Here is a 22,073-nt window from a genome sequence, read left to right as displayed (position 1 = left end):
AAATGGCCTTCATTTCTTTCCTCAATTTCTGGGCCTTAATTTCAATGGCCTTCCTTAATTTCTAATCTTTAGGATTGTTAAATAAAGATATTCTCTCTCCCTCTCTCTCTTTTTATAATATATTTAATAAATAAGAAAAGTAATGCGTTTGTGTTCAATGGAGATTTTTGTCAGTTTGAATTAATGGTGTTATGTTGTCTTTTGTACTGATTCTGTCAAGTTTCTATATTTTCTTCTTAACTGTTAATGTTTCTCATTTTGGCAACTTTAAGAAAAACTATCAAAAAACTATGTAAAACATTTAATGGGGTTGAAGTCAGGAAAACTGTGTTGACCATGTAATGGGCCTATCATAAACAAATCTGTCTTCTTTTAAAAATTTCATTAAAATTTTGTTTGGCACCTTGTTTTGAAATTCATATTTCTAGATATGTATTTTTAAACAATTAATGTAAGTCCTGTAGTAAGTACAGCACGATTCCACATGTAGAGTATCACTAAATGCAAAAAAAAATATATTTTTGGCCCTTTTTTGTTTCTCTTAGGGCAACAAGCTGAGAATCCTCTTATTTCACTTAGTCCTAACAGGACCTTTTGCACTTACATATGGAGTGACAGAATATACATGATGGGTAAGTTCAGGATTGGGGCCGCCTCCTGACAAGATCTCATGAGGAGGGATAGTGGGCTATATCTCAGTTGTCACTTTGGAGGAAGGGAAGGCCAGCTCTGTTCCAGCATCTCTAGTCAAAGTGAGCAGGGCACAGAACTCCCTCATGCCCAGGCTCGTAAAAGCCTTTAACAGAAATGGAACTCCACTCATTGCAAACAATAATATTGTCCACAGTAGAAAAGACCTATCGATCGAACTTTATACTCCAATCCCTCGACATTTGCAATTAGTGATGTGCCATTCATAGACATCCATGCGACTGCTCACATTTAAGTGACACATTGGTATGAACCACCCAGAAGTGAACTATCCTGGGATTGTAATGTATAAAATGAGATGAATGCTTGAATCATTCCCAAATATTTTCTCAATAACTACATGTAGATGACACACCATCAATTGTTTTTTGCCTTATATTTAATATGGGTGTTTTTAAAAACTATTACATGTGGGAAAACGAAGTGTTCAACAATTCCTGGGTATTTAAGTACGCTGTACGCTTTAAGAATAATTACATACCTTTTCCTATGTAATTTTTGAAATTTGTATGCTGCATCAGACATTTGTAATTTTAGGTTTATTCAGCAATGTCTAGGGTGCCATGCTTAAAACTTAACACAAGAACAAATGGTCCAAATTTTAGTTGAATGATTACTGGAACGTTTATAAAATTTAATAATAATTGTTAAAATTAGTAGGTTATAACCATAAACAAAACTTGTGAATGTTGCTTACCACATATGTATAATTATTTTTAAACCCTTTGGTTAAGTGATGTGCAACTTTGCTTCTGTTGAAGATTTTTTCCATTGCTTCCACCATGGGATCCCCTTGAGAGGGTGGAATTGCCAATGGCATAATCAAGTTTTTATGGTCATAAATGATCTGCTGAAGTTCATTTTAAAATGTAAGTTAACCATCGGAAATTTATTACTACAGTGATTTGATACTGTTCAACACTCCCAAAACTAATTATGATAACATTTAATACATGTGGTATATTGAAGTTAAGAATATTGATTAATTGAATAAACGAACAAACTCTGGAGTTAGGAACTATTAATATGGTCTTGTAAATGAGTTTAAAGTTAAATTAATGGATTTGTTACTATACACGGATGATCGTTACAGGATTGTCTGACGAGTGCTCTATCACCGCTGAAACCATTTAATGCGGCACCCAGCAGGGAAGTGACGTTAGAGATAGCAGAACTGTGTCCTGAGGCACAACCTTTCACATCATATATAAACCATCTCTACGTGTACCCCCAGAGTCTGGCCTTTTGATACACAGAAGATGTTCACGAGAGCACGCAATATCGCATGCACTGTTCAACTGAGAGATGACGACGGGGAGAACGCACAGCCACTTACTGTGAGTCTGATAGTGGTAGTGCTTTACCGCTTTACCGGTTTGGGCGTCACTACACCCTTAATTTCCAATATATTCCAGTGTGAGTATGTGAATGTACATTGTTTTATGACAAACACTTATGTTTTTTTGCTTCTGGACTTTGATTTTTTAGTTGTCATAATATTGATTTGTTGACAATAATTTATAAACACTCAACAATAAGAATGGTTTTTAAGTTGCTCTCGTACCCTCTATTAACTTACATACATAATATTAACAGTTTTATTTTGAATTATGAATTACAGAGTTCTTATTCATTTTGCTTTAATGTATTTTATTATTTTTTTAAGAATTGGTGGTAGCATTACTTAAAGTTTTATTTGTTGGTTGTCGAAAGAATCCCTTGCCTCTTCCACCTCAAAATTGGTGACTTAGTTGTTAAGAAAGAGCTGCCAAATGTATATAATGAAAGGATTTTTTCATGTGTGGTTGAATGATTCCAGTGTATCTATGGGCGGAGTGGACTGTTGGTCAGTGGTGCCACCTGTTGTGTTTTGCATCACACAACCAACCCGGCTTGGTATGATGAGATAAAGTTTCGTCTACCTGCCAAGCTAACATCTCAACACCACCTGCTGTTTACGTTCACTCATATCTCTATCGAGGGCTCAAAAAAACGAGACACAGGACCAGAGAACCCAGTTGGGTATGCTTGGATGCCTCTTCTGCCAAAAAGGAAGGTAATATGTCATTTCCTTCTATTAATGAATGTAACTGACAATAAATTAAACTAAGTAGATTATTTGAAACAGTACATGATTAAGTAATGTACTAAATTTACTCAGTATTTTAAGAGTCTGTCAGAAATCTATCTATTAATTTAAACTATTTTGCCAAACGTAAAAAGAAAGATCAATTATTCAATACTTTCCATTGTTGGTACAGTGGTAAGAAATCAAGAATGTAACAATCGTAATTCAAAAGAAGGCAATTAGGACAATTGGGAACCTGGAGTCCCAGCAAAGCTGTCGTCAAGCCTATCAGACCCTAGGCATACTAACAGTACCTGCGCTCTACATCTATGAAGCCAATTTATATGCAGACACACTAAACCTGCAGACTCACATGGACCTTCACAGCTACCCCACACGCCATGCCTCTAGATTTGTCCTACCCCAACATAGAACAGCCCTCTTCGAGAAAAAACCGTCATACGTAGGCCAAAAACTGAAAAACCTCCTTCCAGACCACTTCCGGACCCTGACTGGCAACAGACTGAAGAGCTTGCTTAAAGAATTCCTGTTGAAGAATCCTGTGTACAAGATAGAAGAGTTCCTGGAATTAATGAACTCATCTCCTTAATTCTAATTATTGTAACTTGACAAATTACTGTTCTTAATGTTCATGTAATAAATAAATAAATCAAATTATTTTTTTTCTCTTTTTAATATTTGTATACAAATAAAATTCACTAATGATTGATAGATTGGATCAGACCAAGGTAGTAGTGCTGGGTTAGTGGGAACGCTGAATTACTGAGAGGTCATAAAAGTATTGAATATGCACAAAACATTTGTGGTTTTACTGCATGTAATACAATTGAAAATTATTATAACAGTACTCAGTACTAAATTGAAATTAAAAAGTATTTTAAAGTTGGTTTTTATCATTTCTGTTATGTAATTGTTTTTTTATCAGCACAGTACCATACTAAAAAGTGAAAAGTGATCATTATACTTACTTCTTATTATATGTTAGACCTATTCCATAAGAGTAAAAAACAAGAATATACTTGTGGAAACGTAATTTTCTTCTGTCCTCTTTGAGAAGTTGAGAAGGCATCCTCATAGTCATCTATGCTGACTGTTGTAGTGTTGTCTTGACGACAGTAATACAGATATCAATAACATACTTTACCAGGGGTATGATGAACTGCTGTCATGAGTGGGAGGTTTAATGGCACTCAGGCTTTCATCCAAGAAACTTAACCAACAGCAATATATGCGCAATACACTTCTCAAAGCAGGAAGCAGTCAGGAACTGCTTTGGAATAGAAGTCAGAAGTCAGAAGTCAGCATGCTTTATTCATGAACTTTAAGTACAGAATTTGCGTCATAAATTAATAAAAAACAACATATACTATCAATAACAATAGTAAATAGAATGGTGAAAAATGTTTCTTCTAGAGGATCAAAATTCCTGTGATTGTCGCCATCCGTAAAACTCAGTCATGGAGTAAAATGGGTGGTCAAGAAGCCAGTTCTTCAGCAAGTGACGAAACTGTTGAATGCTTGCAGTCTTCAGCTCTGGAGGAAGGACATTCCACATTCTGGCACCTGCATAGCTGGGTTTCTTCTCAGTCATTGTGCGATGGTGTGTAGGAAGGCTGTAATTGGCTGACTGTCTTGTGCTGTAGTCATGAATCTGAGCTGCGGTTCTTATGGGGCTTAATGATTTTAGATGTGAGTATGTTACAACTTCCAAGATATACAGATTTACTACAGTCAGGATTTTTAGGTCTTTGTATTTGCTTCTGCAAGTTTCTCTTGACTGGAGATCTCCAAGTATTCTTATAGCACGTTTTTGGAGCAAGAGCACTCGTTCTAGATTACCCCTTGTAGTTGCTCCCCATACTTCAATACCATAGCGTAAATGGGTCTCGAACAGGCTGTAATAGGCGATCTTGGCTGTATCCACGTCACAGATGTTCTTAATCCTGCGAATTACAAACAGGCTTACACTTAGCTTGTTGCACAGGAGATCGATGTGGGGGGTCCAGGAGAGGCTTTCATCAATTGTTTACTCCCAAGTATTTGGCAACAGTAACTTCTTCAAGGTCAGGTAACTTGCCTACAGCCTCTCTGTGCTTGCCTAAAATAAGTTGCTTAGTTTTTGTCTCATTTACAACGAGGTCGTTCCTATGGCAATACTGAATTGCCATGTTAAGAGCAATATAAGAGGTCACTTCAAGATGTTTTGGATTATTATTGCCCAAAAGCAATACAGTGTCATCTGCATACATTAGTGATCTGCAATAGTCTTTTAGATATCTTGGAAAGTCATTGGTAAATAAAATGAAAAGTACTGGACCCAGTACAGACCCTTGAGGAACTCCCCGTGTGATGCTTTTTGGTTCAGATTTGATTTGTTGCATAATCCCCTTGCTATTATGCATAAGTTCAACCATTTGGCACCGCCCTGTCAGGTAACTGTGAAACCAGTTATAGGCAGTCCCTGTTACACCTATCGCACTAAGCTTAGCCATGAGGTGTTCATGGCTGAGGCAATCGAAAGCCTTGCTATAATCTAGTAGAATAGCAGTGGTGGTGTTGCCATCTTCAAGTTCATCAATAAGGAATTCTACCAGACAGATTATTGCGGTGGTTGTTGACTTGCCTTTCAGAAATCCATGTTGCTGGGTTGTAAGGAGTTCATTTGTCGTTACATGGTCTATGAGTCTGGTTAGTGTCAGTTTTTCAATTATTTTAGAGAATGTTGGAACTAAAGAAATCGGGTCGATAATTTGAGGCTTGGGTTGGGGATCCCTGTTTGAACAATGGGTAGACTTTGGCCATTTTTAGAGCAGATGGGAAGTTTCCAGACAAAAAAGATTTGTTTACTATGTCTACTATGGGGTCAATTAGCTCTTCTTTACAAGTTTTTAAAAGCTTTGCTGAGATTCCATCAATAGTGGAGAAGTTGTTATAATTTCTTCAACACTCGTAAACTACAAGGCGTTTTACAAAAGTGCATTGAATCAGAGATAAATCTTGAAACCAAAAAGAAAAAGCTTCTGAACCTTTGCCCAACAAGATGGGTACAGATATATGATGCTGTTTTTGTTATGAAATAACTTCTAAAAACCCATTGAAGTAGCATTACAAGAAATTAAAAACTGGAACGATAGGGATTTTTCTTCGGGAGCTTTAATATTAGTAAACTCCTTGTGTCATAATTTCTCTCTTGGCATCAGAAAAACTTCGTGCTTACACTAAACTTAAGCAAAAAGCTGCAAGGAATTAATATAGATTTATCATCCTGCAATTGCACAAGCTAAAACTGTACTTGGAAGATTAAAAATCTGTAAGAGAAAATGCAAATAACAAATTTCATTCAATTTTTGAAGAGGCTACTCAAATTGCTGACACCTTTGGTTGCTTAATTTTGATGCCTTGTACAGCTGTCAGACTCAGTCATCTGAACAGGAACAACACAACCAGCAAAAACGCCAAAAGTATATTACAAACGATCTGTTATGGGTTCATTCATCAAGCATAAAGATACAGTAGGACCTTGATATATCGAACCTCAAGAGGATTTACAAAACTTCGATATATCAAGAATTTCAATATAATGAGGTTCGATATATCAAGGCTGTTTGGGGCAGACTTCGATATATAGAGGTTTACAACTTTTGTTGTATTATTCATTATATCAAGGTTAACTCTGACAGACTTCGATTATAGAGGTCCACACCCACTACAATAATACAGTACAATTAAGAATCGTACATTACTTTATCGGGAAATGTGAATAAGAAATTATAACAAGTACACCATACATCAATTTAAATTTATTTATTTTTTAACTAAATCGTATAGAGTAATATTATTACATAAATATGAATATGAAATACTGTAACGTCTTAAAAAGTTATGTTGTACAGTATAAATACACACGTCTGAAATACGGTTCTACTGTACTGTATTTTAAATGTTTAAAATGCTACTGTAATGTAGGCTTACGTACATGTTATAAAGAGTTTGCAAAACTTATTTACTGTTGTTAAAAAAAAATCTGAAATTGTAGTTTGTCTACCTGTGAAAGTCACTTTGTCCAAACGCGTCGTCTAAAATGGATAAAGACTGGATTATTTTGTCATCCATAGACAGACGTCTTCTTTTGGAGGAAACTTCGCAACGTGTTGATGGCACACCGGGCATCACGAATGGTGGGGTCAGGCGTTTCGACTTCGTTGTCGTCATCATCCTCGCCGTCCTCGACTACACTGTCTTCTACACTCGTGTCCTTGGAAACGGATGCAATAATGTCTGCATCGCTTAATTGGCCGCAAGTAGCAAGCTCGTCATCGACGGCCACAAAGTCTTCGAAAGACAGCCCTTCCAAAGTAAGGGCCTGAGTCACTTGTCCTCCACAGTACAGGACTAGCAAGTTCACCGTTATCCGTTTCAACAATTAAACAGTCTTCTACAACACTTTCCTCTTCTTCGTCAACTTGCTGTTTAAAGCCACTTTTCTTGAAGCAGTTCTTTATAGTATTTTCGGTAAACATTGTTCCACGCCTTAGAAGCCATCCACATTGCATCAAGTATGCTTATTTTTGTAGGGTTCTTGTCCTCGAGGTCACGAAGGAAGAGGCGTACAACTCCCTTCCGGTAATGAACTTTAAAGTTCTTAATTATTCCTTGATCCAATGGCTGTAGCTTGGATTGTGGTGTTTGGAGGTAAGAACTCGATTTTTACGTTTTTCATTTTTGGGATGTCACCCGTGAGCAGTAGCGTTGTCAATAAACAAGAGTATTTTTTTCTTCTTTTTCTTCATTTGTCCTGTCCAAGTCCGTTAGCCATTTCTCAAAAACCCCTGAGTTCATCCATGACTTTTTGTTTGATGTGTAGTCCATTGGAAAGCTTTGAACCCCTTTGAAAACACCTTGGATTTTTAGATTTTCCTATCATCAATGGTTTAAGCTTCACGGTGCCAATTTGGATTTGTTCCAAGCAGCAATGTAACTCTTTGTTTACTATTCTTACCTCCGTGGCAAGTGTCACCTTTAAAAGTTTAAAGTTTTGTCAGGAAGACACTGGTAAAAAAGACCTGTTTTGTCGGCATTAAAAATATCGTCAGGTTTGTATCCCTTGACAAGATCAGGCAGTTTTTGCAACCATTCTGTGCAAACATTGTCATCGACACTCGCACTTTCACCAGTCACCTTTTTGAAAATCACTTCATTTTCTTTTTTTAAAGTTTTGGAGCCAACCGTTGCTTGCTCGAAAGTCAGGTTTATTTAATTGCCGCAGCAAACTGTGCTGCTTTTTCTTTTAAAATTGGGCCACTTACAGGAATGTTTTTATCACGGCACTGTTTTTAACCACTGATAAACACTTTCATCTACGTCCTTGAATTCGGGTCCTTTTATTCTCTTGCACGAAGTTCCTTGGCGTTTCATATTTTTCTCTATTTTTCAATATGGTCGAGAGAGTATTCGCTGGTATACCAAACTCCTTTGCAATGTCACTTTTTTTCTTATTCCCGGCGTCCACAGTCTCTATAAGTTTAACTTTGTCTTGATAAGATAAAGTTTTTCGTTTTGCCATCGCACTTTTAAAACAACACAGTGTCACAGTTGAAAATCTGCCACGCACAATAATTCACTAAGATAACCTCAACTCGCACTAATCGCGGTAAACGTCCAAATTAAACTGAGGGTGGAGTGGTGATCCACCACTGGCGTCTACAGAAAACAAAGGATGTCGGTGGTGGGGGTTTCAAGTCTCGACATGAAAAATACGGTACCTACTCTACTTTGATGGTTGTTCGTTTACTAAAAGTTCGTTTCGTTGATAAACTGAAACTTCGATATGTTGAAGTAATTATAAGAAAACTTCGATATATAGAGGTAAAAAATAGGCAAAATTATTGGCGAAAATTCGATATATTGAGGTTATTTACTTGAAATCTTCGATATGTAGAGGTAAAATTAGCATTGAAGTAAACGGGACATTCAAGGGGAATGACAAAACTTCGATTTATCGAAGAATTCGATATATTGAGGTTCGATATATCAAGGTCCTACTGTATATTAAAAGGTTTTGAGTGCTTAATGCCACTAGCAGATGTATCAAATGCAGAGAAAGAAGCCACTTAAGACTGAACACTACTCAATTTTCTAAGGCTTGTATAATTTTTATAAATTTTGAAATGGGGTCTACAGTGAGGGCTTACCAAGTCTGAGTTTGCAATTGTGACACAATAGCTTCAAAACCCTCTCTATCATAAAAAATGCAAATGCAATGAATTTATGTGACAAGGACTTGTTTCCCAATGGCCACACATTGTTGAGAATTTTGTTTACCATTTCATGACTACAAGTACTGCTGAGAGGTTATTCTCTACATTACCTTGGCTAAAGACTTTCGAATACTATAGGTTCAAACAGGCTGACTGGACTAGCAGTATTGAATATTCACAGAGAAATTGAAGTGACCAGTTCATCTATAGTTTCTGTACAAAAAAAAATCAAAAGATGTCCGGATTTTGTTTTGTAAATCCAAAATACGTTCATATATCTTAGTTCCAATTAAATTAAATTTTTAAAACCAAAATAGTACTTTTTACTTTCTCAAATATCAATATTATAATGTTATGTTATATAATCCAGTTTTTGTAATATAAAAGTGTTGTCCATGTTATGTTATAATATTATAATATAATATTAATATTATAATTATAAAGGTATAAAACCCAAACCACTTATTAATTATTCTAAATAACTTACCTTACTCTTTAATCTAACGATTATGTAATATAGTCTGCAACAGTAACACTACTCATATAAGACTTAAAATTAATACATTTGGGGAAGCCCCTTAAACCAAAAGTCTGGGTGCACCCCTGGTTCTAATGTCTACATATAGTTTCATTGTAAAGCTAGTTCACAGTCTCGTAACTGACGTCTAATGTTTCTGTTTCACAATACATCAAAACACTGGTTACAGAACCAAATCCTTTAAATGTAAGCCTCGCTATGGAGGGACATCTCAGTCACCAGATCTTAAATAGAAATGGTTTTGGTTAAATATCTCTTAGGAGATGATGTCTCTTCACAGCAAGGCTAAATATTTTCAAGAATTTAGTTTTTTTATGAGCAACATTTATGTTCATCCTAAATATTGTATTATATTCTCCACATTTTGTTTCAGGCTCAATGTGGAAGACCAGACTATTCCGGTTGCAGCCAACTTGCCACCAAGCTACCTATCGGTGCAACCTCTTGGGCTTGGAAAAGGAGTTAGTATTTCATGTTCTTGAATGTATTAATATGAATATTAATTAGAACTTTAATTTCCTTTGTTTAAAGTTTGTTATTGATGATGGAATATATTAATAAAGGGCTGGTGAAGTCATCATAGGTATTGAAAATAAAAGACATCATTACAAGAGAGAATATATTATATTTTAATTATTTGTAACTGCAAAAAATAAATAACTAATTCACTTTTGGTTTGAAATTGGATATAGCATTAACTGACAAAGTAAGTAATTTTAAAACGTAAAATTTTGAAAAATGTATAATATTACGGATTTCACTTTTGGGTGTAGAAAATAATTCTGTTAATGTCATGCAACTACCCAGGAAATAAATGTTCTTTTCAGTTGTTTACTAATTGTTTAATATAAATTAAATTAAAAATTAATTCTAAATAAAAACGAAAATCATACTACTAGTAATAAAAACAATATAATATGAAGCAAATAATATAAACTATATCTGAATATAAAGGATATGCGTGTGTGTTTTATGCAGTATGCTGGGCCAGAAGTGACATGGATAGACAACCAGAAGCCTATTTTTGCTGTCAGCTTCCAGCTGATTTCCACTGTGTATTCAAGAGACCAGCATCTGCAAAACCTGTTCGCACATGCTGAGCGGCTGCATGAGCCCAAGACTGGTGCCAGCCTTCCACCAGAGACTGAGACATGTAAAATACTCAAGGTACTTAGTCATGAGTTCTTTAAGTTTCACAGTAGTTGTCTACATCTTATCTCATAGTGTTTATGACAACCAAGGAGGAGAAAGTGAATAACATGTTTGCTACCAAAGGTTATAGTAGTATTGTGTGGTGTCATCCAACATCACACACTGTGCCACTTATTACTCAAAGTGTTAAAGGGTGATATAATGATGTGAAGGTTGGTTTTAAGTGATGTAATTAGTTGACTTATAGAATGATTAAAGTTGACATCAAATAGTCATCATTGTCCATTACAAATTATTATAAATACATAATAGAAATATACGGTACAATCATTTCAGTTTTATAATGTTTTTCAATCTTTTTTACAAACTTGTCCATGAGCTCGTCATTCATAAACTTCACTACCATTCCATGTAATACGAGGGTCTTCCAGAAAGTAAAGAACGTTTTGTTATAAGTCAATAAAAACAAAAGATAAGAGCATGAAAATTTATTTATAAATACTTATAAACTTACTCAATTTTTCTACAAAATCGCCGGAACTGTCAAGGCACTTGTTGTAGCGTGGCACCAGTTTTTCTATACCGACGTTATACTGTTCTGCCGCCAAGGAATGAAGCCACGTTTTTACTCCTTCTTTGAGGTCTTCGTCACCCAAAAAGTTTTTTCCGCCTAAAAACACTTTCAACTTTGGAAACAATTGATAGTCACTCGGAGCCAGATCTGGACTATACGGAGGGTGTCCGAAGATTTGCCATTTGAAAGAATTGAGTTCTGCTTTGGTTCGTGCACTGCAATGAGGCTGAGCATTGTCGTGGATCAGCACCACTTTCGACGACAGCATTCCGCGTCGTTTGTTCTGAATAGCGCGGCGAAGCCGATGCAAGGTCTCGATGTAGGCCTCTGAGTTGATTGTTTCGCCTCTCGGCATGAACTCCACATGGATTAGGCCTTTTCGGTCCCAAAAAACTGTTGCCATCAATTTCCTGGTGTTCAAATTTGGTTTTTCTTTCCTGTTTTTTGTTGGTGAATTCGAGTGATGCCATTCCATTGACTGGAGCTTTGTTTCCGGGGTTCGATAGGAAACCCAAGTTTCGTCACCCGTTACGATGCGGTCAAGAAACGCATCACCTTCTTCGTCATACTGAGTCAAAAACTCAAGAGCTGCTCCCATCCGTTTAGTCTTGTGGACATCAGTAAGAATCTTAGGCACCCAACGAGCACACATTTTCTGATAACCAAGACGTTCAGTCACTATTTCGTGCAAAAGCGACCTTGAAATTTGTGGAAAAAATTCCACTAGACCACTCAAAGTGAAACGACGGTTTTGTTGAATTTTACCATCAACTTTCGCTGCCAACTCGTCAGTAACGAGTGACGGCCTTGCACTTCGTTCCTCGTCGTGCACATTAGTTCGACCTTCCTTAAATTGAATGCACCATTTTCTCACTGATGACTCGTTCATACGCATTGTCCACCGTAAACTGCCTTAATTTGCCTATAAATTTCAATAGGTCGAACATTCTGTGCATTCAGAAACCGTATCACACTACGCAGTTCACACTTGGCGGGATTTTCAATTAACGCCGCCATTTTAAACTTTCCACAGGAGACGCAAACGTGACCTCACGGTACCGCTACTCAGCTCACACTGAGGCAGAAGGTGTGGCTAACGAACAAGCTATCTACCGCGGTGGTGGGGGAACTGCGCCGCCCGTGATGCGCAATCGTTCTTTACTTTCTGGAAGACCCTCGTATATTCACTGACTAGTAACATATTTTATCCTTGTTTAGTCAATTTGGAACATAAACATTAGTAATATACATGAAATAGTCTTCTAAAAGCAAAATAAACAAGACAAATATGAACCTAATCAGTCATTACAATGATTGTTACAATGACTCAAGACTGATTATCAGAATTTACATAGATTGCTGAAGAAACACTAAAAAAATAACAACGCTCCAAAAACAGACCCACTAATTTAAAAGTATCTGACAAAACCGACTGTTTATTAACTACTTTTTAGTTAACAAACCCGGACGAGGTGCTCAAAATTATTCAGTCTTTAAAATCTTCCTCTTCTGCATGAGTAGATGAAGTTTTATCAAGGATGGTTAAAACATGCAGTTACGAACTTTTCCATCTGCTGAGTAATTTAATAAACAAGTCTTTTACTCAGAGGATCTTCCCTTCAAAAATGAAAATTATCTAAAGTCTACCCTTTACATAAAAAAGGTAGCAAACATGAGCTACAGAACTTTAGACCTATATCCCTTGTGTCAACATTTTTCAAAGTCTTAGAAAAAATTGTACTGAAAAGTCTCCTAAAAAAACCATTTACAAACCAACAGTCTTCTTACAGAAAGACAACATGGTTTCCTAGCTGGAAGATCCACCACAACTGCCCTTACTAATTTAATAGAGCACATCATCAATAACATTGAGGAAGAAAATAATGTCACCACTATTTTTCTTGTCTTAAGTAAAGCGTTTTGACTGCTTGGATCATAATTTGGTCTTGGCTGAAAATAGGTTCTTATGGCATTAAGGTGACGGCACTACAACTGTTCAAGAGCTACTTAAGCGACAACTAATGGAATAACCAAAACAGCAACGTCCCCACCACTAGCCATGACTCGGGGTGTTCCTCAAGAGTCAGTGCTGGGCCCTGTTTTGTTTATCTTTTTTACCAGTGACTTACCAAATTACATTGACACATACTGCTACCCAGTCATGTATGCAGATGACACTGTTCTGACCACCTCTCACAAATCGGCAGAGCTTCTTGAGATAAACTCCTTCATTTCAGTTAACATGGCCGATCAATATTGCTTAGAAAGCAACCTAGTTTTCAATTAATAAAAAACTCAAAAACATCATATTTGGAAAAAACAAGGACAAAATAACAATCCCACATGGCTTTGAAATTTCTCATTACACAAAACATCTTGGACTGACGTTAGATGACTCTCTCTCTCCTGGAGCTTTCACATTGATTCTTTGTGTCATCAGCTGAGTACAGCAGTGTTTGCCCTAAGAAGAATAAAATCTAAGTACCCCGGAAGCCACTACCGAACAGCTTATCATGCAATATTTTAGAGCAGTGTCCGATACGGAATTGTACTATGGGGAGCATCCTCAAACAACAACCTTCAACCAGTCATGGTTCTTCAGAAATGGGCAGTAAGAATAATGGCTGACATTGCACCGTGGGGCAGCTGCAGAGATGCATACAAAAACCTAGATTTACTGACCATCACATCTCTTTACATACTTGAAGTCATCATGCTTGCTGCTAACTTAAACTTGACAAGAAATAATTGTAACGGTCGAACCACAAGACATGGACTTGACTACAACTTACCTGCTCACAGGACCGCTCGCAAAGAAGCCCTCATAATAATAATAATAATAATTTTATTTGTCATGAAAATGTATTACATCATTGACAAAGTCATAGTATATTGCTTATTGTTAACCAAGTCAATACAATAGTCAATAAAGTCTTACAAGTAAATTAAATAAAATAAATAAAAAATCACAAAAATGACAGTACAAATTGTCAGTAACAGTAACAAACACATTAAAAATCAATACTTTTGGTGTTGAAGAATTCATCTAGACTGTAAAACGGATTCTCCAACAACCAGGAATATAACTTATTCTTAAAGATATCAAAGGGATATGAGCAATATTTTTTCTCCAGAAAGTTATAAATTTTCAAAGATACTACAACATGACTGGTGAGGGTTTTGCTTAATCGAAAATGTCCAATTTCAGCATTGTTTTCGATTACGCGTGTTGTGGTCATGAATTTTATGTTTAAAATTTAACAAATTTGGATTTTTATGGATGTAAACCACCGAGTCATATATATACAAATTTAGAACCGTCTGAAAACGAAAATTTATGAAATGGGGTTTGCAATGCTCTCTGGTATCACACTTTTTTAGAGCCCTAATTGCCTTTTTTTTGTAATACTAGTATTTCGGAAATTCTGGTGCAATTACCATATAGGACTAATCCATATCTAAAAACAGATTGGAAAAAGGCAAAGTATGCGGCTCTTATAGAATTTAGTGGTACAATATCATTCAGTCTACTCAGAAGATAAATGACTCGTGAGAGTCTTTTATTTAGATAATCAATATGTGTTGCCCATGTCAAATTTCTATCAAGGTTGATACCCAAGAATTTAACTGAGTCTGAATAGCTTTCGTCCAATGACCCAGCAATATGCCTAAGAGTAAACAAACATTTTTGTTGTTTTGTCTTTATTTAGCAAAAACCCATTAGCATGAAACCAGTTTGATGCATTTTTTAATGTATCATTTGCCAACAGCTCCAGATCATGTACACTTTGACTGACATTAAAAAGTGTAGTATCATCTGCATATAATATGGTTTTCGAGTTAAGAGATAATGGTAAATCATTTATATAGATTAAAAAGAGTGGGGGACCTAGGACGGAGCCCTGTGGAACTCCCCACTCCACGAGGGCTTCTTTAGACCACTTACCATTATTAAAGACCAGTTGCTTGCGATTGTTAATATATGATTCAAAAAAATTTAGATTAGGCCCAGAAAATCCGTAATGTTTTAGTTTAGATATAAGAATTTTACTATCAACACAATCAAAGGCCCTGCTCAAGTCACAAAAAGTAGCCCGAGCAAAGCCCTTGCTCTCGAAAGCTGAGTGAATTTGTCTAACTAATTGATCTAGAGCATTAAAAGTTGATTTATCCTTTCTAAACCCAAATTGTGAAGGTTCCAGAAGGTTATTACTTTCCCAGAAAGTAGTAATTTGCTTACAAACCAATGATTCAATTAGCTTACCCAATACAGGAATTACAGAAATTGGGCGGTAGCTTTGAGGTTGGTCCTTAGGACCCCTTTTAAAAATTGGACATACTCGTGAAATCTTGAGTTGCTCAGGGAAAATACCGTCATGAAGCAGATGATTAATAGACACTGCCAGAGGTTCAGCCACACTACCAATAATACTTTTTAACAAATTGTTAGACATACTATATATGTCTTGACTATCAGAATTGCTCATTCCCCTGACAGCATCCAAAACATCATTTGAAGTAACAATTTTCCATTTAAAATGTACTAAGCTATCATTAGAGATTGATTCCATAAGTTCAACAAATGTAAAACTGGAATTAACAACCTTATTTTTAATTTCTTTTACAGATTCGAGAAAAAAATCATTAAACACATCAGGCTCAATATTACAAATATTTTGTTTGCTGTTTGCTGTATTATATTTAATTACATCCCAGGCAGCTTTACATTTATTTTTACTATTTTGAATGTACTCAACATTTTTAGCATGTTTTGCCTCATTTATAGAACACCTGTATTTACACTTCAACTCATAAAACCCCATATTTAGATGTATATTATCCCTGTTACATTTTCTTAATCTGTCCAAGAACAGTAGCCTTTCCTTCATGATAGCTAATTCAGTTGTATACCAATCCTGTTTGTATTTGTTTTTATGCTCTGTTCTTTTTCTATTCACCCTTTTAACAACTTTGTAATGATTAATACTATTCAGTATAACATCAAAAATTTTAGTAAATAGTGTTGCAGAACTTTGCTTAGTATATTCACTTAACAAGGACGGCCAATCATAAGACTCCAGAAGTAAAGAGAGAGGTTTAATATTCTTTTTAGGTAGTACCATGCTTTGAATACTATTTATATGTTGAGAGGTACCCCTTGAGTCAACAAATCCGTCTTTTTGACATGCATTAACAAGTATCCCATCATGATCTGAGTAAGGAAACGATAAGGTAGTTACAGAGGAGGACATATAAATTGTGATTAAAGATAAAAACATTATCTAGGCAATTTTTACCCCTGGTTGCATTTTTATTCAAGGGGAAAAAGTTGAACTGTCTTAAAATGTTTAAAAATTCATTTGCAGTTTTGGTATGTTTTGTAATATCAAACTTACTATTAAAATCATATGCTGGAGCTAAACTATACAGGGTGTCCAAAAAGTCCCGGGTCGGTTAAATATTTTTCCAAATATTTAAAATACAGCTACAAAACCTTACACAAAGTTACTGGACATAAAAAATCTACTATATCACATATTCAGTGATCCGCTACTTCCTCAGGGGGGCGGCCTGCTAGGAGTCAGAAGAAAATCTTAAATGTAAGCATAGGTCGATATGCATATGAAATAAAAGGGTCTTTATTAGTAGAGTATAGAGCCCCAAACCCGACCTTCAAACGGATAACCGAGTCAAAAATGACAGCCGTTCAAAGATGGCTAGAGTTTGCAACTTAGTTTAGTATAAAAAATACACTGATGAGCTTTTTGATTTTAATTTTACTAACCCAAAACTGTTTACAATTGAATCAGTCATTTGAGAAACACCTCATGTCCCATTTTTTACCAATAATGAGTTTAGACTTGAAATTTGTAGCTGGTGGCAGCACTGTTCTTGCTAATATTATTCTAGCCTAGAACAGCTGTTAAATGTTTAATAATTAATTGTTGTTGTAGAATAATAAGTTTCATTATTTCTGAGGGGTATTCCTGCAGGCAGTAACCATTCTTGCTATAGTTAAACGTTATTAGTGGCATTCTACTCGTTAGTAAAGACAGACCATAACAGTTTTTTACTCTTAATTTGTTTCAACTTAGTTTTATCTTGTCTTTGTTATGGCACTTAGTGAACGTGAGAGAGTTACCATATTAATGATGCGTGGTTGGGGGGATTTAACTCAGTCTCACAGTGAAGTTCAACACCTATTCAATAAATCATGCTTACATTTAAGATTTTCTTCTGACTCCTAGCGGGCCGCCCCCCTGAGAAAGTAGTGGATCACTGAATATGTTATATAGTAGATTTTTATGTCCAGTAACTTTGTGTAAGGTTTTGGAGCTCTATTTTAAATATCTGGAAAAATATTTAACCAACCCGGGACTTTTTGGACTTTTTATAGCGGGCCGCCCCCCTGAGGAAGTAGCGGATCACTGAATATGTGATAAAAATAGATTTTTATGTCCAGTAACTTTGAGTAAGGTTTTGGAGCTCTAGTTTAAATATCTGGAAAAATATTTAACCGACCCGGAACTTTTTGGCCCCAAACTCTAGCCATCTTTGAATGGCTGTCATTTTTGACTCGGTTATCCGTTTGAGGTCGGGTTTGGGGCTCTGTACTCTACTAATAAAGACCTTTTATTTGATATGCATATCGACCTATGCTTACATTTAAGATTTTCTTCTGACTCCTAGCGGGCCGCCCCCCTGAGAAAGTAGCGGATCACTGAATATGTTATATAGTAGATTTTTATGTCCAGTAACTTTGTGTAAGGTTTTGTAGCTCTATTTTAAATATTTGGAAAAATATTTAACCGACCCGGGACTTTTTGGACACCCTGTATAATGCTTTACCTATCGAGCTCAAGACAATTGAAGAAAAAAAACTAAAAAAGGACTGTATTCCTGGCTTGTGAAGAAATCAATTTACACAATCAGTGAATTCCTTGAACATGCAAATAGCCGCAACAACTATTAAAAACTTACAAGGAACTAAAGACAATTTATTTCATTACATTGTATTGATTTTCATTTATATTATTATGTATTTGACACCTGTTCTAAACTTGATGTCTATGAATAAAGCTTTCTGTATTCTGTATTTATTTGCATGCTCTAGATTGAAAGTAACTTCCTTCTTCCACATTCACCATAGATAATGAGAAATGATGAGGTAATGTTTTTTAAGTGAGTGAGCAAAAAACTCCTATTATGTTCACAGCATCACTTGTGTTTCTCCAATGATATGATTGTGTATACAATTTCCTTTGTAAATGTTTACTAGACGTGTCATAAAAAATGTACTATTTCTGAATTAAGCTGCTTTCTAGAAAAAGACTCTTAATCCTATATATTTTGTAAACACAGTTTACGTTAAAAAATAAATGAATTAAAAGAATTTAATTAATTAATAATATAATTTATTTCATCATCTGATCAGTAATCCTGACAGTTGTGTAGGAGTACGTCTTGTGCTATCAATAGTAATTTTGATCACTCAGCTAGATCTGTTACTTAACAATATATTCTGAATTGCTTCATATTTTATAATTGTTCTCCTAAATCCGTATGTGACCTAGCGGAGAATCGTGTAAAAGATTCACCCCAGTTTCAATTGTGTCAAGTAGAATGCAGTCACTTTTCTCTGTTTAATTATGGTTACAAATCATCTCAATTTACAAATCAGAAATAGAAAATAATGAAGTTAATCACTTGTAATTTGTTTTTATACTGTATTTTCTCAGTATTAACATAAGTTTTTTTAGTTTTGTTTAGATGTGAACAAAGTAATTTTTAAAAGTGTTATTTCTTTCTTTTTTTATTAATGTTGCTTTCTATATTACATTTTTATAGCAAATTATATCATAACATAATATTATATTATAATACTCAATTTTTGTAGTAATTTAATTTTAATAATTGTATTTTATTAAATTTTTTATATTGGCGTCATTGTTGTTAATTTAGCTTCCGTTAGCTTCGCTAGCTCCATCTTGTTATTGATTCCTTTCTTTTTTATCTTGGAAAAGGTAGGATAATTTTAATATCTATCTGTGTCATAAATGTATTGGTGCAATAAGAAGTTTCTCTCAGAAATTATATTTTTAAGCATTATATTTATCTAAATCTATCAATTGAAAAGATAAGGTAAGAGAAGGAGAGTGATGTTTCATATTTTGTAACATGGGCAACAATTCTCCAGCAGTTCATATATTCTGTACTCTTCTGTAGGCGACTCATGCTATACAGCTGAACACTGCCATAGAATTCCTACCCACCCTACTCAACCAGCTGTTCAGCTTATTGGTCTTGTCGCCTAGTCCTGATGTTGGCCTCAATGTCATCCGACTGTTGGTACACCTGGTTCATTTAGTGCAGGAAGCTGGCCGTGGCGACACACTCTGCACATACGTCAAGGTAAGTTATTTACTCATAGAACTTCCGTGATGCTTGGTCTTGTCACCTAGTGCTGATATGGTAATACAGTAATTTTTACAAGCTCATAATTTTCATGAACAAATCACAATCAAAATGTGAATGTCCAAGTTAAAATCTTTTAATGACAAATTGAATGTAACTATAGGATGTTTTACAGTACAATATGAAACCTTGGATCTTTATCTTTAAATTTACGTATGTTTTAGTTCAAACAAAGTAAAAATAGACTTGCTGTGAGAGATCATATTATAACATAGTTTTAAAAATTTTTTTTTTTTTGTGTTGAAAATAGCTTAGTGCCATTTGTAAATGTAGTTAATGCATCGATAATTGCTTAAAGCCAGTTGCAGGGGGTGAACACGACAAAACATGTTTTAACGATCGGTAATTTTTGTACTGCTGATCAGCCGATAACCAATGACGAGACAGATCTCTCCGCAGATTTGAATTCTGGCAATCAATTCTCGAATCTGAATTTTTTTTTGAGGTTCGGTGTATTCGAGAATCGGGAATCGGCTTTGATATATCAATGATTGAGTTTAATTTGTTGAATATTACAAGGATGTTATAATGAAAAAGGTTAATTATATATTTATATTGTTATTACTTATATATACTTTTCCTGTAGGAATTTGAAGTATATATGAGCAAATTTTCTTGTGTACAATATTACTGTGAATTGTAACACATAATTAAGTTTAGTTGAAAGGGAAAACATAATGTAAAACTGAGGAAAAATATAACTTTTTTATTGAAAGATCTATTTAACAAATTAATGAATTCATACTTTTATACGATGTGTGTATTGACATGTGTATATATTATACATATCAGCTTATGAAAAATTTACCTAAGTAATATCAGTAATAGTCAATAATCAAAAGTTCTTAATTTACAACAGCATCAAGAAGTGTAATGGCATCAAAATTTACAATGAATTAAAATCGTCAGGTCTCTTGCTTTACAATGTACTGTTTACAGAGTCAAAAAATTCTGTCATGGTTGTAAAAGGGTGTCTCTCACGAGCCAGTCTTGAAGGCTGTTTTCTTGAACTCATTCCCTCCAAGATTTTTTCAGGTTGAGAGGTAGGGTGTTGAAGATTTTTCTTCCCATGTAGGATGGTTTTCCTGCTGTACCGTGTAGTATGGTGTCCAGGAAGGAGGTAGTCAGTTGCTCTCCGGGTGTTGTGGGAGTGAGTATCCTTAGCTCTTGGTAACCCCATTTCAAACTGTCCGGACACAACTACAGAGTAGATGTACAGTGCTATGACAGTCATGAGTTTTAAAGTCTTAAAAGCTTCTCTGCAGCTTTCAAGTGGTCCCAGATCCTTATTGCCTTTTTTTGGAGGAGTAAAATCTTGCTAAGATTATGGGCAGATGTTCCTCCCCATACTGATATACCATACCTTATATGGGATTAAAAAACAGCATGGTAAGTTGTCTTTGCCGCTTGCAGTCCTCCTATCCACTTAATTTTTCTTACTGCGTAGATTCCAGATCCAAGCTTTTTGGTCAAACTGTTATTATGATCAGTCCAGGTAAGATCACCATCAATCACTATACCTAACAGTTTTGATTGTTTTTCTATTGTGATGTTTTGGACGTTAGGAACTTGATCTTGTCTTCTGCTAAAATTAATTTGGGTGGTCTTTGTTGGGTTTAATTGCCAGGTCATTTTTCAGGCAGTACTGCAGAGTTTTGTTTGTTGATGTGACAATTGTCTGCATGCAAGGCCCAGTGCGGAGTCATTTTTTATAAGAAGGGTTGTAATCATCTTGCATACATTGTCAGTGTTGATATAATGTTGAAAAATCATTAGTAAAAAGTACAAACAAAAATGGACCCAATACTGAGCCCTGTTGGGACTCCTCTATTCACTGAAGCTGTTTTTGGATCTGTAAGTACAGCTTTGTCCATTTGCAGTTTTCTGTACTTCAACAATATGCTTGCGTCCCTCAAGATAGCTAGCTTCCCAGTCATTTGCTCTGCCTTGAATCCCTAGTGCAGACAGTTTCTTAAGAATCAGCTCATGCCCCAAGCAGTCAAAAGCCTTACTGTAGGTCTAATAGGACTGCTGATACATAATTATTGTCTTCAAGTTGGTCGATGACGTATTCAGTAAGGCTTGTGATGGCACTGATTGTAGATTTTCCTCTGAGGAAGCCGTGCTGACTTTTTGTTATTAGGTCATAGTGTTTCAAGGTGGACCAGCATTCTTGAAAGTGCAATCTTCTTTATGATCTTTGAAAAGGTGGAGATCAGTGAAATTGGGCGATAGTTTTCTGCTTTGGTTGTGGGCCTTTTTTGTGTTTAGGGTAAA

At 35.4% G+C, this 22,073-nt stretch overlaps 2 protein-coding genes across 2 annotated transcripts; both read left to right on the top strand.

Moving 5' to 3' along the window:
• Positions 1-1,939: 1,939 nt before the first annotated feature.
• Positions 1,940-3,389, top strand: LOC124374421 (dedicator of cytokinesis protein 9-like). The gene is made up of 3 exons (XM_046832635.1): positions 1,940-2,048; positions 2,531-2,767; positions 3,147-3,389. Exons 1-3 carry the CDS (start codon positions 1,971-1,973, stop codon positions 3,387-3,389), a joined length of 558 nt encoding a protein of 185 aa, XP_046688591.1. The 5' UTR covers positions 1,940-1,970.
• A 5,238-nt stretch (positions 3,390-8,627) lies between these two features.
• Positions 8,628-19,997, top strand: LOC124374420 (dedicator of cytokinesis protein 9-like). Its single transcript, XM_046832634.1, has 4 exons — positions 8,628-8,635; positions 9,969-10,056; positions 10,574-10,762; positions 19,548-19,997. The coding sequence occupies exons 1-4, from the start codon at positions 8,628-8,630 to the stop codon at positions 19,761-19,763; spliced, it is 501 nt and encodes a 166-aa protein (XP_046688590.1). The 3' UTR covers positions 19,764-19,997.
• The last annotated feature ends 2,076 nt before the right edge of the window (positions 19,998-22,073 follow it).

This window comes from Homalodisca vitripennis, unplaced genomic scaffold, assembly GCF_021130785.1.
Source record: "Homalodisca vitripennis isolate AUS2020 unplaced genomic scaffold, UT_GWSS_2.1 ScUCBcl_8374;HRSCAF=16461, whole genome shotgun sequence".
NCBI classification, from domain to species: Eukaryota; Metazoa; Arthropoda; class Insecta; order Hemiptera; family Cicadellidae; genus Homalodisca; species Homalodisca vitripennis.
Note: the sequence above shows the minus strand (reverse complement) of the source record. Positions and strands in the feature narration are given on the sequence as shown.

What these genes read in the sequence shown, in the direction of transcription:
- LOC124374421 (XM_046832635.1), top strand. Translation starts at nt 1,971, where the DNA reads ATGTTCACGAGAGCACGCAATATCGCATGCACTGTTCAACTGAGAGAT. An exon ending in AGAACGCACAGCCACTTACT is followed by an intron (nt 2,049 to 2,530) that starts GTGAGTCTGATA and finishes GAATGATTCCAG; the next exon opens with TGTATCTATGGGCGGAGTGG. An exon ending in CTCTTCTGCCAAAAAGGAAG is followed by an intron (nt 2,768 to 3,146) that starts GTAATATGTCAT and finishes CTAAACCTGCAG; the next exon opens with ACTCACATGGACCTTCACAG.
- LOC124374420 (XM_046832634.1), top strand. An exon ending in CTCTTGGGCTTGGAAAAGGA is followed by an intron (nt 10,057 to 10,573) that starts GTTAGTATTTCA and finishes TGTTTTATGCAG; the next exon opens with TATGCTGGGCCAGAAGTGAC. An exon ending in AGACATGTAAAATACTCAAG is followed by an intron (nt 10,763 to 19,547) that starts GTACTTAGTCAT and finishes ACTCTTCTGTAG; the next exon opens with GCGACTCATGCTATACAGCT.